Consider the following 15,148-nt stretch of genomic DNA (forward strand, 5'->3'; position numbering starts at 1 on the left):
AATAAGGTAGGGAAAAGAAAGTTAATTACTTCAGGAAGTCTGTTTTGGTAGATCCTCAGGCACCAAGGATTGTATCTGTGAGCGCTCCCAAATCTTAAGATTTTTTTCTGGGCTCCTTTTCCATTCTATGTTGCAATGAAAAGTAACGTACAGGTACCATACTGGTGCCGCTTGGGCTGCTGGTCCTGTTCGTGGGACGAGCACTGGGGAAGGCTTGTCTGTCTGAGAAGTAGGGGGCCAAAAATTCTTTTTACTGATCTCGTGGTTTATTACTGGAATACGTAATTGAAGTAGAAAATTTGATCAGACATGTCAAATGTGGCCCTGGTTGGCTAAAGCCCAACTTGGGCTGCTTCATTTCAGTTTGCCTTAAAATGGCTGACGCTAAAGTTCACGTGCCCACCTTTCCATTTAGAATGTACTTTTTAAAATCGTTTTTAGTAACTTTATAAATATTTCTGTGTCTGTTTTTCCTCAAAAATCAATTGCTTTAGAAAACAACAGTCCAAAAGCTTAAGTCAATGTTTCCTATAGATTTTGTGGACCCACTTTGTATCGTGATGTTTCTTACATCTGTGGATCGCAGAAAGTGTATCTTTCCAAATCGCTTTGCCCAGCACAAAGCCCATTTGACAACAGATTATTAAGTTGCCGGCAATGGAAGAGAAACTGAACAGGAAAAAAGGAAATATTTATTTCAGTCTTCTAGAGGTTGGGTTCAAGTGTTTTGTAAGTCACTTATGAAGGTGGCAAAAAAGTTAAATCAGATTTTCAGTATTTTTTTTGCAACTGTGTATGTTTCATTATTTGGCAAAGAGGGAAAATGAAATAAAATCATCCATATTTGAGCCAGTACCAAGGTTTGCTGGCTGCTGGGGCTGGAAGTGTCAGAGTGGGGTATATTGTTGCCTGGAACCTGTCCTAGAGTGGGATGTAACGGGTGAGTCAGACCAAGGGAAGATCTTGTGTTCGGTATCTGGTCTTGTTGTAAGTATCTTCCTAGGGTTGCGAGCAGATTTGCTTCTGCCTCTTCCAGCCTCAGAAGGATGCACAAAACAAGCGAAAGCGGTCATTGCTGACCTGCTTTGGGTAGTTACAGGTGGGATCTTTGGTGAGTTCATGTCACAGCCCCAGTATTTCTGAGGAGGGGGACAGAAGTGTCCGCAGTGGGATGGCCGAGGAGAGAGGGATGTACAAGAGCACAGATTGAATCAAATGACTATGGGTGCAGTCAGAAGCCTTCTCTTTCCTGAGTTTCAGAGCTGAACCTCCATTTCTTGGTTAATAGCAACACGTAGTGCCTCAGTGTTTCATAGATCAGGTGGGAAACTACTAGAGCTGCTGCTTTTCTGCGTTGTTAAAATGGAACCGAGATACACGGTGGGGTTTTTTAAGTGTGTTCTGAGAGGCAGTTCCTGCCTCAACCAGCTGATCTGTGTAACCAAAATGGGGTAGTGGGTGGAAAGAATAGTGGTGGAGGTCATCACAGCAGTTCAGAAATTGTGTTGGCAGCAGTACTTTTTTGAGTCCAGCTGAAGTGTTTTGCCGCTTCAGACAGCACCAGTTTATTAGCAACACTGAGGAGTCCTGTGGTGGGAGATGACTCAAAGTTAGAAAAATCTAAACGCCCCATTTAGCACCTGCTTCTCTCTCCCCCTTTTTTCACCCCATTTCCATTTGTGGGGAAGGCAAACCTATTTTTCCCCCATGCACACACTTTGTTTACTGCTTTTTTCTTCTAGCAGCAGCTCATGTTTTCAGATCAATACTGGCTCCTGGCAACAAAAGGCTGAGCATCATTTCCCAGGTCTGTGCTCGGAGCCCTCCTGGTCCTTGGCGTCAGCCTTGATTTCCCAGGGAGCGGAGGGGGACGGTGGAGAAAGCTGGAGATGAGACATGATTTCTTTAAAAATGCAAATGAGATCATTCTATTGAAATTTCTCTCCTAGAACCTTTCTAAAACCTGACACTTGCTCTCCTTCTCCCAAAGCTGCTTGTTTTCATGCCTGCCCTGGGGTTACTGGTGCTGTCAGGCTGGGGGAGCGGGGTGGCCGAGGGGGTCCCATGCCCAGGACTTGAGCCCTGCCCGGACAGAATGTTCTGCGGAGCCGAGCGTGGATGGTCGGGGGGAGGAACGGGTTTCCATGCTGAGTCTTGCCACCTGTTGCCTTTTTCATTCCAAGCCCCCCTTCCCTCCCCACCCTCCACCCCAAGTTCCCCTCCCCACACAGCTCACCATCCCCAGTGGATAGGGCTGGGATCAGTAGTCACTTGCCAAATACCTTTCTAATGCTGTCACTAATTCTGCACAGACAGCATCTCTGAAAGCAAACACAAATCTTTTCCAATGCATTGTCCTGCATTTTCTACAAAAAAAAAGCATTTAGAAATGCCTTTTCTTAGTGGAGTTCGATGGGAGGGACCGTGCCACAGCCACTACGGGAGTCAGCCCTGGGGGACCCTGAAGCTGTGCCCAAAGAATCCTCTGCAAATCCATTGAAGCTGGCATTTGGCACCGACACGGGCTAATTTTGTACTTGGGGTTACACATATACACACCCGTGTCATTCTTCTTCATCTGCTACATATGGAAAGCTGCCCCAAGCTCCGAGTGCCAGGGAATGTTTTACTAAAACCTCCAGACTGGGTTTGATTACGTTACTGTGCGCACTGGGCTGGAGACGCCGCGCGAGTGGTGGGAGCTGCCAGATGGACCAGCATTAGCCAGAGAGTCATCGCCTTCAGCCCGCGTCCCACACTGCTTCCATGAGAGCAGTCAGCTCTTCGTGGACATGAGGTCATAATTTCCTCCTAATTAAGGTGTGCAAAAGGGGTGGCATCGCTCTAGTTATGTAGCTGCTGGGTTTGCCTGGAAGTCCGCTGGGAGTCTGGAGAAGGGCATTTTAACAATCCTGCTTTCAGTTCCTCGGGTCCTTTTCAAGTAAAGTGAAGCCATCTCTGAGTTCCCAATTTAAGATGCCTTGATGGGGACTGATTTTCGGAACACAAGACATTGGCAAATAAGATCCGTTCTTTCTCTGGCAGATAGACCCGGGTTTGAAGCATTTCAGGCTCTCCAAACGCCTGTGTTTTACAGACACACCTGTATAAATACTTGTTTGCCCACAAAAATCACAGTAAGGTGTAAGGATGAAAGAATTTAATGTAAATATAAGCGACTGCAAGTTATTGCAGCATGGTTCTGCCGCCTTACTTAGAACCAAGTTGAACGGGAATATGGAGAGGTAGAGAGTTTGGAATTGCAAAAAGAAAGAAAATAAAGAAAAAGGAATGGAAACTGAGGTGGTGCGTTTCACTTATTGTTCCTAGTTGTGATGCAGCATAAGGTCCAGAACCTTCTCCCTCCCTGCTGATAGACGTGTTTGTACTGGCAGGGCTTCAAGCTGGTATCCCCACTGCACCAGTTAAACCAGTAGTTACCAATTTTTTTGCAAGCCACTTTGGGACTATAGGAATTTTATTCCTTCACAGTGTTGAAGGAAAGGGGTTTTGCTTGCCAAAGGGCTTTCTTATGCTTGAGGATGATTTATGGGCCAAGCTGAGCCACTTGTGGAAAAGGCAAAGCAGCTCTTGGCAGCACCCCCAGAATCCACTGCAGCTGTGGGGTAGTGAAGTCATCGGCATAACAACCACTGCAAACAGAATAACAAAGTCTGTTCTGTTCTCGTTTAAAATAATCTTTCCAGTTCAGCAACCGCATTAAACCTTACCTTTCTGCATACAAAAATAATAAAAGGCAGATAGTTCTCTGCAGCGTGGTGTGAATGTCTCGCTCACATCACTGCCTGTCACTCCTGCACCATCTACACTTTATCCAAGTATTTTAAATGAAGCCACATTCTGTCATGTGTGTCTGTCCCTTGTTTTCACTCTTTTGTTGTTCCTTAGGTTTAAAAATGCAGAAGAAACTCAAATGTTTTTTCTTTTAAATACAAAATTTGCTTTTGCCTTATAACCTGTTTTTAAGCTGATTGCAAAATGGGTAGTTCTGTCTTTGATTTTTCCTGCCTGTCTTTGTTTCAGGTCTCTTCAGATCCTCCTGCTTCCAAAAAGCCCAAAATAGATGACTCTGCTTCCCAATCTCCAGCTTCTACTGAGAAGGAAAAACAGTCCAGTTGGTTACGGTCCTTATCCAGTTCGTCTAATAAGGTGATTGCTGAATATTTTGTAATCAAAAGAGAGATCAGATTAGCGTGTAGCATCCCTCTACTGAAACCAAAAGAGAAAATGCAAGGAGAACTTGCCCATGTTTTCTAAATTAATAACACTTCTATCCTTTTCCTGGTAAACACTGAGCTGTGCAACCCTCCCAGCCCAGTGTTCACTGACCTTGGTTGTGACAATGAAGTAAGCGATTCCTTCGTGCCTTTGAGGTACAAGAATCCTGAAAGACTCAGGAGCTCTCTGCAAACTACATAGAACTTATTGACAAAGAAAGAACATGTGAGGGTTTACATTAGTACAATTCACCTCTTCCAGTGGAATCTCCGAAGTGAGTAGGTCCTAACCAGTGGGGGAGTAGTTTTGGAGATAACAGAGCGTACTGGAAAGCATCACTAGCACTCCGTTGTGATTTCTAGTTTAAAAGATTGCTTGTATTTACTTGTTTTTCTTTCCTCTCCTTCCCAGAGTATTGGCTGTGTCCATCCCCGTCAGCGTCTCTCAGCTTTCCGGCCCTGGTCCCCCGCTGTATCGGCAAACGAGAAAGAGCTCTCGACCCACCTTCCCGCACTGATCCGAGACAGGTGAGGAGACACCAAGTGGAGGCAGGATGGGGTTAGAGACGGGCAGGTTTATTTGACAGCGAGTTGCTTTATGGACCCGGGGTGCTGTGGGAGACTCCTCAGCTTATAAGAGCCATCAGAAAGCTGAGTGCTCTGGGTCAGAGTCTGCTCTTGCGTAGGAATGTAATTAAACTGGTACAAGAATGAGTCACCCCCTGTAATAGGTGGGACTCCTGGTGTCACAGATAGAAGGGAAAGCGTCAGGGCAATTACACGTTCCTTCGCCAGACTTGAACTGTTCAGTCTGAAAAATCTTAGTGCCAGATTTCTGCCTAAGGGTAATGGTTTCTTTGGAAAGTTTGACTAAAGTGGCCAGGTGTTTCTAGGGAGCGTTATGGAGAACATATTTTGCTGTCCTTATGAACAAGTTTCTTAGAAACTGTGGGGATTGATTTAAAATAAAATAAAATAAAAAAGTAAAAGAATGCCTAGCAGCATATCCTTGCTTTTAAACAGACTTTTCAGTCAGGTGGGGAGAGAATGGCTGAACTGGTGTCAGAGAATGCCCTCAGTATCCCTGTGAGAAATTTGGCCAATTTAAGTCTTGGGAAAGAACCCACCTTCGGCAGGTTCAGGAGAAATAGACAGTCTTTGCGATGCTTATTGAAAAATTCTGTGTATTTGACATTATATTATTACTGCCCTTTCACATAGGTTTGTTGGGGTTTTGAACTGTGGTTTTACATACACACACTCAGGTCTGTGCAGTGTCAAAAAATGAAATGCTTTTTGCACTCCCGTGGCCTTTCTTAAGGAAGTGCCGTTTCCGAGTTTACAAAAGATTTGTGGACAGACAGAAGTAATAGCGTGCAGTTGGGTAAAACAATAACGCCTGAAGATCGTGACAAAACACCATTATAAATTTTAGACTTTGGGAGATCTCATCTCTTCGGTGCTCTTAGAATATGTGGCACTTCCAATATGATCCCTTCTGAACTGGATGGAGATCAGCTCTATAAATCATCTCTGTGTTTAAATGAGTGCAAAACACTAATCAGATACAGGCAGATTCTTACCTGGTGTAAATCATTGGAACTTCACTGTCATTCCAGTCAGTGTCGTGCAGTTTCAATGTAACACGTGCACTGGGAAGCATTTTAAAGCCAAGAATATGACTATTTTCTCCTTCCTTTTTGTCTCCCCCTCTGAAACAGTTTTTACTCCTACAAAAGCTTTGAGAATGCCGTGGCCCCCAACGTGGCACTGGCACCTCCAGCCCAACAGAAAATTGTCAGCAACCCCCCCTGTGCCACCGTGGTGTCGCGGAGCAGCGAGCCCCTGAGCAGCACGGTCCAGCCGCGGAAAAGGAAACTTGCTGCAGAGAACCCGGTTATCCCAGAAGCAGCAGCCACCGTCACAGCCACTGTTACTGCCACCGAAGAGGATAAGGAATCAGAAGCAGAAATTGAAGTAGAAACCAGGGAAGAATGTAAGTGACAGTTACATCTGCCTTTATTTTGTTTTATTTGTGCTGGATTTTCCTCAGTAATTCACATGAGTTGGCTGTTCAACTCCTGGTGTGATTAAATATAATTCTGGAAGCCCAATACCTCACTGGGATGTAAAACTACAGCCTTAAGTAATAATGAAAACCAAGAATGGAATACGAGTTGGGGGGTGTTTTCCTGGGAGAGGAATGTGCCTTGACAAAAGGAAGCACCGGAGCCTCAGGCGTCCACTGACCTGGAGTCTTCCATTAGAGCAGGTAGGTGTTGTGCAGAGCACAAAACGTGTGTGCTGTTCACATGGAAAGTGACGGTTTGCTCTGATCAAGAGCCTTCTAGAAAAGCCTCTGTGGGATACGCACAAATAGCCCGTAAAAATTCCAGAGCGCGCACACGTGAAGTGTGGAATTTTGTGTCAGGGAATGTGGTCACAGTTTCAGTGCCGCATCCCTGGAGCTGAATAAAAGATCAAGAGCCGCTCTGTTCTTAAATGGGATTCCCAACCCGGGCCTCTCAGCAAAAGGTGAAGACACTGGTGTCACCTCATTAACGTCACTTAGATGATTCTGCTGCTGCCCTCAGTATGTTCAGTCTTTACCCAGGACATGCAGTTTATGCAAAAGGAAGAAATTTTAGCCCCTGAAACCAGCAGGATCATGTAGGTTTCCCTGAAGAAATCTGTTTCTTGGCACCCATGGAGAAAACACTGTTTGTGACATAAATTCCAAAGTCACAATTCAGGCAAATTCTAAGTTGGTCCCTTGAGTCAGTCAGGTTTGCGTTTTCATCTCATTTCAAGTATCAAAGTGTAAAACAAGTATTTTCTTTCTTCCATTTTTTTCACTCAATATTGAGTATTTCCTCTGTACAAAAGGACCTCACCATATTTTGAGTTATATTTGTTTTAGACATTCTTTGATTAATTTTCGATGTTTCTGTTTTTCAGTCACCTCCTCCTTATCCTCGCTCTCCTCCCCATCCTTCACTTCGTCCAGCTCTGCCAAGGACATGAGCTCACCGGGGATGCAAGCCCCGGTCCCCGTCAGCAGCTCCTACGAGGCTGCGGCCCACTCTGACTCCCACAGCAGCGGGCTGGAAGCGGAGCTGGAGCACCTGAGGCAGGCCCTGGACAGTGGCCTCGATACAAAAGAAGCCAAAGAAAAATTCCTCCACGAAGTTGTTAAAATGAGAGTGAAGCAGGAAGAGAAGCTCAACGCTGCCTTGCAGGCCAAACGCAGTCTACACCAGGTACCGCTGAAAAGCAGCTTTCTCTTCCCACTGTCTCCAAATGCTCGTCCAGGTAGAAGCCCTTCGGTGGGCTCACATAAAAAAGAATTGCCTCCTTTTTCCCAAATAGCAACAGCCTTTCCTGGGGTACTGTTTGTAAATTCAGCCGGGAAACCAGAGTCTGCAGGAACCGTTCCTACATTTTTAAGCTTGCCACCTGGTTTTGCCTTGGGGTATAAATCCATGGTTACCAAAATCAACATCTTTTCAGTACTGAAAAAATCTCCTAGTCCAGCACAGTTTATTTTGTTTTAATTTCACTGAACTAGAAACATTTCTGTCCTTATGGAGGCTTTATCTGTAGTTTTAAAAGATTTGTGACAGCCCTGCCATTGCCCGGCCGAGGGAGGGTGTTCCTGGGACAGAGGCAGTTGCTGACGCTGCTGAAGAGCTGAGCTGCGGAGCTCTGTTAAGCATTCCATTAGCCACGCTTCATTTCTTTCATATTTTATTTTATGTATTTAAAAGTAAATATTTATAAGTAATATATATTTAAAGCTAATTTTTAAATATCTAAACTAAATACGCCATGTGTACTTAAAGCAGGAATTACATGCAGTGGTTGATGAAGCAGAATTAGTGTCAGCAGGAGCAGGAATACGGTTCTGGCCACCACTTGCCATCAGGGCGGCTGCGGGTTCCCAGTTCACGTACAGACGGTGCTGGTGTCCCCGCTTCCAGGGGCTGCACGAACAATGGCCTGGCTGGGAAGTGAGATTGTCAAAAGAGTGAATTTCCCATGACCCGGCTGCAGCGTTATTTAACAGAAACACGGGGCTGTGGGGGTTTGACTCTGGCAGAGAGGAAATGCTGCTGCTGGGGGAAAAAAATCGAACTTGAGTTTCTAATTTAACCATTTAGGAGACAGACCTTCAGTGAGGCACGGCTTTGTGCTTGCGATGAATGTGTCCTTTAACAACAGCTTTTTAAAAACTTGAGTTTCTTCCTTTGTAGTTCTAGGTTCCTGATCATTATCACTTCAATTAATGGCTCTCCCTTGGATTTGGATCTCAAGGGAGCAGCTCCTATTACGGACCTGGGCAGCGGGAGCGGCGATTCCCAGAGCAAAGCGTGGTTTCGATTTAGCTTCAGGTTTTAGCCGGGAGTTTTCCAGCTGCTGTGACAGAGCGGTGCGGTGGCTGGTTGCCAGGAGGCTTAGGGCCACACACACCGGTTACCTGTAGCAAAACAGAATTGCCTCCAGTTAGAAAGAAGATACACAATTTGGTTTTTTTTCTCACACTTGCCTTAAGTGGATTTTCTTGGGGGCTTGATAAAATGGAGCTGGTTTAGTGCGTTCCTCAGCGAGTGGTAACCGTCCGTGTTCAGCTTCGCTGCACACAAAGGGCATTCACAAACGGCGTTTATCGTAACGTCGTGTATCTTCAGTGTCTTCAGTTAAAGCGCAGCCTTACAGTTGGTTTGTTTGGAACTTCGACTGGTGCAGAGCACATTGCTGGTAGCTCTCTCCAACTGCACTTCATCTTTATTCAGTCACAGATGGTCACAGCTATTTTGCTTGACAAAGCACACTGTGGCTGTGGCGTGTAGCTTTTTATTATCCAAGAATTCAGGGTATCTTGAGTGTAGGATCTCATGTTGATTTAAAGGAGAAGAGCTTGCACAAAGTTCAGAATGAGGTTTAGACGAGCCTTCTCGGTCATACCCAACAGAAGGTGGGAATTTGGTTTGGATCCCTCTTTACAGTTCTGTTTCTTTGTGCTAATTCCATCCCTGCTCCTCGTTTCTCACAACTCAACTGCTCCTGTGTTCTAGGAGCTGGAGTTCCTCAGAGTGGCCAAGAAAGAGAAACTGAGAGAAGCGACGGAGGCGAAGCGCAACTTAAGGAAAGAGATTGAACGTCTGAGAGCTGAGAACGAGAAGAAAATGAAGGAAGCCAATGAGTCTCGGATACGACTGAAGAGGGAGCTGGAACAAGCCAGGCAGATCCGGGTGTGTGACAAGGGCTGTGAAGCGGGAAGGCTCCGGGCCAAGTACTCAGCCCAGGTAAGACCCGAGCGCGGAAAGGTGTGATAACAAGTGAGCGATTTCTGCACTTCTCAGGGTTAGCTCAGGTGTTGTCTGTCCTCTCACGCCGGTGCCCTTGTTTTGTCTAACGTGGTACAAGCCCAGCTCTGTCCTGTACAAGGTCTCTGCCCCATCCCGTCAGTTTACAGCCCTCGTCCCACTGCAGGGCATCACCGACGCTGCACTCGGGCCCCCGCTGTCACTCGCACAGCTCCACATTGGACTGTGCACGTTTGTCAGCTGAAAATCACCACTTACAGAGAACTAAGACAAATGCTAGACATCATTTCAGCTCCGCTAATGCTCTGTTGGCACCGTGAGTGCACAGGGATCCATTTCAATACTGGAAATATTAGGCAGAGCCATTTTCTCTAATAGTATTTTTCCTTGAAATCAGCCCAGACCTACAGGAACTATTTAAAACAAGAGCAGAACCCGAGGCCCCTCAATAAGCAAAGTGCAGTGCTGGGAAGGAGTGGTGTTTACAGCTGTAAAGCACAAGATGAGCAAACTGTCAGGTCTAAGAAAAGACTCCGCTCTGATCTCAATGAAAGTTCTAGGAATGCAGGAACATGTTGTTACAAGCAACATCTATCCTTTAAGCTTTAGAACTAAAAAATCCCTCCCCGCCCTCTCTGCATCAGACTCTCTTGTAATAAAAGATTCTGAGGCTTATTTAAACCTTCCAAAGCCCAGGGAGCCAAGAGCTCAGGCTGCACATCCCCAAGTCCCGTGTTGTGTTGGTGTCGGGGGGCATGGGGAGTGCGAGGCCAACTCCAGGCTTCCAGGCCCCCTGAAATGACCCACCACAGCTCCTGGAGTTCCTGAGAAACAGCCCTGGAGAGGAATCCATTGCCCGCCCTGCCGTCCCCTTCCTCCAATAAAACAATCCCAGTTGCCCAGTAGACCGTTCCTATAAAAGGGCATGGTCCCAGGCCCAGCATAACCCCTCACCCCCCCTCTGCTATAGAGGGGGGCTCTATAGAGCCAGCCTCTCTCCCACAGGCTCCTTTTCTTCCCGGGGGGGGGGGGGGGGGGGGGGGGTTTGCTCTGCCCTGCTTCCGCTTGACACCCCTCTGCCCACCACTGGCCCCAGCACCCAAGCCTGCCTGAGAACTGTGTAAATAAAAGACAAGGGTCAGTGTTAGCAACAGAAGGGCTCTGAAAATCAAGGCACGATTGCCCAAATTTGAACTCCTGCAGCAGCGCTGTAGCACTTACAGGTGCAGATGTCACACAGGTGTCCCAGCTGCAGGAGTAAAACTCACAGGTTGTACCACACCTGCAGTAATGGCAACAGGAACTCTGACAGACCGTGGGTACCACAGCAGCTTCTCTGCCACGCGTGTTGTTAAACACACACACACGTGTGGTTACGCCTAAAGCACGAGCTGCAAATATTTGGTGTGGTTACTTTAAGGGGGGGGGAGCGGAGGAAAAAAAAAAAGCAATGGCAATCAGAAATTCTTCTAAGGCCGGGCTCAATAACGGGAAGGGGAGTGGTTCCAGTTGTACCAGTATGAGCCGTGTCTGCCCAGGAGCCCCGCAGCAGGAAATGATGTGGGCTTCCTCCGAGCATCACAGGATGTCTCGCTGATAAGAGGTGTCCAGACTAAACAGAAGCCGAGCGAAGCTGCTGCGCTGGGCGGTGCCGGCACAGGCTGCCACTTGAGGGGGGGGGGAAAGGCAAGAGCAAATGCAGCTAAAAGTAACCCCCCCCCCGACCCACCCCCGCCAACCAGCGCCTTGCAGGTATTTTTCTATTAAGTAACTTCAAAGCCTGACTTTTACAAGATGTCAGTATGACTTCAGTTCTTAAGTCGTGTAAGACATTTTAAAATCAAGCTTTATGCATCCTTTCATCTTTAACACAAAGTTTGTCACTTCGGTTGTGTTTGTCACTTCTTATTTTTGAGGAAACCACAATTCTCTAGCCAGGCTGAGTCTGGGCGAGCACCAGGCAAGCGTGAGAGGAAATAAGACAACTTCAGGGGTGTAAATGTCTTTGTGGCAGCTTGAAGTATTAATTGCTTAATTAATTAATATTAATCTCGGTGTGGTTTAGGCCTTTCTTCTTACCTTGATCCTGAGATCCAACTATGGATGGGGTGGTGGGGTAGCCTTCAGGTTAGCCCAAAACGTAGGAGTTTCCTTTGTTAAATAACAATCTTTGATAACTGCTAATCTTGTCTGTTTGTGGCCTAAAATTGTGTATTTCAAAGTGGTGCAGTTTTTCTAATGTTTGCACCATTGAATCCTGGGGCTTTTCTCTGCCCCCGGTGTCAGTAAGGGAGAAGCAGGCAGATTGACGGCTGAGGCCTTCGGGGAGGCTGAGGCCATCTGTGGCTCTTGCTCTAAGTTGGAAAAAGACTGTGAGATCCCAGCAAGTGCTCTCTTCTACAGCTATTTGGAACATGTAGTTCTTTAAGTCCATTTCTGTGCAAAGTTACGACAGAGGTGAAACGGTGCTAATTTCCACGGTTGTAATTTCATGTGCAGGATATAAAGGCTCTTGTGCGTGAGAGGGTATTGCAAGGGCTCTCGTTGGACGCTCTCTATCGCTGAGCCGCAGGCTATTCCACAGGCAACGGAGGCTGTTTCTGGTCACTCCTATCAATAACTATCGTAAAAGAGCTGACAGTCAATTACCTGTGCAAACTCAGCCTGTAGTACAGTCTGCCCAGGTGCGGTCTGCGTGCAGAAATAATAGTGATGCTTTAAGAAGTACAGTCACCAGAGTTCTGTTACACTAAGGCGCTCTTAACTGCTCTGTTTTTCACCCTCCTTTCTGGAACTTAAGCCACCAGAAATATTTAAGAATGTCAAAGCTAAACAGTTCATGCAACACACTTGCATAATTGTACAGCGGCGTGTGCAAAAAAAAAAAAGTAGGGAAAAGGGAATTCCTTCCTCACCTCAACTTTGATAGTCTTATGTCTGACGTAATCTTCTCACTTTGTGAATGGTCTGTGGTACAGTCTACAAAAATCACAATGGAACTGAAATAGTAAAATAGTTGGTTATGTTTCTTTCTCTGCTTTTCTCTAGATTGAGGACCTGCAGGTCAAGCTTCAGCACGCAGAGGCTGACAGGGAGCAGCTCCGGGCTGACCTGATGCATGAAAGGGAGGCTCGGGAACACTTGGAAAAAGTAGTCAAGGAACTTCAGGAACAACTGTGGCCTAAATCCAGCAGCCAACCCAGCAGCGAGAACACAGCGAGCGCCCTCGAGAACTGACCAGCCGCCTCCGACACACCCTCAGACTGAGACTGATGCACAGTAAGGGAGGACGGGTGGGGAACGTGTGTAAGTGCATGTGTGAGTAGTGGTGTCTTGGCACACAGATCTATCAATATGGATTCTTATTAGATGGAAGGCAAACGTTAACTCTTTATAACAGAAGCACTGAATTACGCCTCTTTTTTTTCCAATCCATATAGCACAACATCTTACTGTGCCTATAAAACACAAAGTGTTTATAAACAAAATACTTTTAAGTCCACAGCAAATTTTCTACTGGCAAACTCGAAGCAAGCAGCATCGTCCAACTAAAATCAGAGTAAAAGGCGAGCATGGCAGTGGTTTTGTGTTGCCCTTCTGCCTGTTGGAACATTTTGGAATTTAAAAACAAACAAACTTTTCTTATAAGCTATTTAAAATAATTCATTACACAGACTTGGTATTAAAAAATTAACAAGATTTTTATAATGAACCTTTAAAAGCAAAACAAAAAAAAAAACCTTCGATGCACAATTTTTAATGACTTGTTATAGGCTTTGGGATTCTTAACGCAGAAGCCCTCTGGTGATGATGCCATTTCATTAGCAGTTTTCCAGCCATCTAGGAAGCCATCGCAGTTCTAATCCCGTCACGTGGCTGTACGAGAATTTCAGAGTGCTTTTCAAAGTTGATTTTTTCCTTAGAAAGAATTCTCTTCATTTCCTGTCCCGAACACAAGAAGAAAGGAAGCTGCAGGACTGTGAAGGGGTGGGTGGGAGCGGGGGTGGGAGGAGAAGACGTTGCAGACCTCGGTGTGTGCAGACCAGACCAGACCACGCCATCTCTTCTGAAGACACCTTCATCGACGTGTTCAAAAGACTCACTTCATCCAAGAGCACTTCAGCTTTGGGAAAAGAAAGAAGGAAATAAAGGAAGGAACTGGATGATCTGTTAAGCCGGTTGCAAAATCGAGCAGAAGACACACGCGTTTCAAAGTCATTCTGAAATCTTTTATTTCAGCTTTCAGTTTTCTGGAAGACTCACCTTTGTTGCACCATCTTACCATAAATTCAGTATTTACCTGCTTTTATTATGAACTGTCAGTCAGGATTTCTGTGCCCAAGGAGAGTGCAACATCGCGTTATCAGATACTACAGAAAAGAAAAACGACATTTTTGCTGCTGTGAATAAGCCTACATCTTTTTTAAAAAAAAACTTTTTTGTTTTTTAAAAAAAGAAATTACTTTAATTTTGGGATCCAAGCCGCAGCCCCGGAATAAAAATGCAGCATGCCATCACTTTGTCTTATTGTTGGTGTTATTGTTGTTGTTGTTGATTTTTTTTTTTAAAAAAAACTGCACTTTGTCAGAATCTTACTCTGCATTTTATTCCATAGTTCTAAAGTTTACAAGTTGAGCATTCTAGACTCTCCCCTGCCTAACAGATGTGAAAAGCATCAGCCCAGTTTCCACCACGTGACACCTTGCATCAGCGTTTGCGTTGATGCAGAGGGAGGATTCAGCAGGTATAGAATGCTACCGACTGCGACTTCGCCAGCCCAGTGCGCTGCTGGTCCAGTCCCACACCGGCTTCACGTCCCCGGGGAGCTGGGAAGCAGCAGAGACGCTCCCGCAAGTGCTCAACAAATAAAGTTGGTGCTTTACTGAACAAGAGAAAAGTGATTTTCACCTGTAAACACTCACCTCTTACACACTCAAGCTTATCAGCATGAAGTGAAAATTTGATCTGGGGCTGCAGATGTGCCTTCCAGCTCATTTTTCCTCTCAGCATCTTATATAGGCAATGCTGACACTTTTTTTACCTTAAAGAATAAAAAGAAAAAAAAAAAAAAAAAAGAAAACCCTATGCATCATCATACACAGAAGTTATTCTAAACGAAGAAACCTATTTCCAGTAATCTTTATTTGCTTTTGGACATTAATGCAAACTATGTAAGCTTAAAAATTATTTCCCGGTAGACAGAAAGCGGCTTCCAATCCTAAAATTATAGTATTTACTTACAGTACATTAGAGAGATTATTTTTTTTTTTTTAAACAAGAGCTGTTTGCTTGAAACCATTATAATAACCATTATAATAACTGTGAGCATTAACAAAGAAGTTCATATATATGTTTTAGGTACAAAAAGAAGAAATATGAAAGGAGTAGAATTACTGGGACAATGTAAAACTGTTGGGAGCAAGAACCAGTTGTACCAAGTAAATCACAGGAACCTGTCCGTTTCTGCAGGGGTTTGCCCTTGTGTTTGGGATGCTGGAGACTGAGGCTAGAGGCAGATCTCCTCTTCTAAAGTGCAATGCAAAAGGAATTTTGATTATGCTTAAGCAGGTTTTTTTAATGTGT

The 15,148-nt window shown here is 45.3% G+C and overlaps 1 protein-coding gene across 2 annotated transcripts in view; it reads left to right on the forward strand.

Moving 5' to 3' along the window:
* Positions 1-14,609, forward strand: part of SKI (SKI proto-oncogene) — a 108,447-nt gene extending 93,838 nt beyond the window's left edge. For both annotated transcript variants that reach the window (XM_074161572.1, XM_074161571.1), the window contains 6 exons: positions 4,045-4,170; positions 4,651-4,766; positions 5,960-6,234; positions 7,197-7,498; positions 9,314-9,544; positions 12,614-14,609. In XM_074161572.1, coding sequence (XP_074017673.1) covers positions 4,045-4,170; positions 4,651-4,766; positions 5,960-6,234; positions 7,197-7,498; positions 9,314-9,544; positions 12,614-12,802 — 1,239 coding nt within the window. In that variant the 3' untranslated portion in view covers positions 12,803-14,609. The remainder of the gene's footprint in view (positions 1-4,044; positions 4,171-4,650; positions 4,767-5,959; positions 6,235-7,196; positions 7,499-9,313; positions 9,545-12,613) is intronic.
* Positions 14,610-15,148: the final 539 nt, after the last annotated feature.

This window comes from Numenius arquata, chromosome 20, assembly GCF_964106895.1.
Source record: "Numenius arquata chromosome 20, bNumArq3.hap1.1, whole genome shotgun sequence".
NCBI lineage: Eukaryota > Metazoa > Chordata > Aves > Charadriiformes > Scolopacidae > Numenius > Numenius arquata.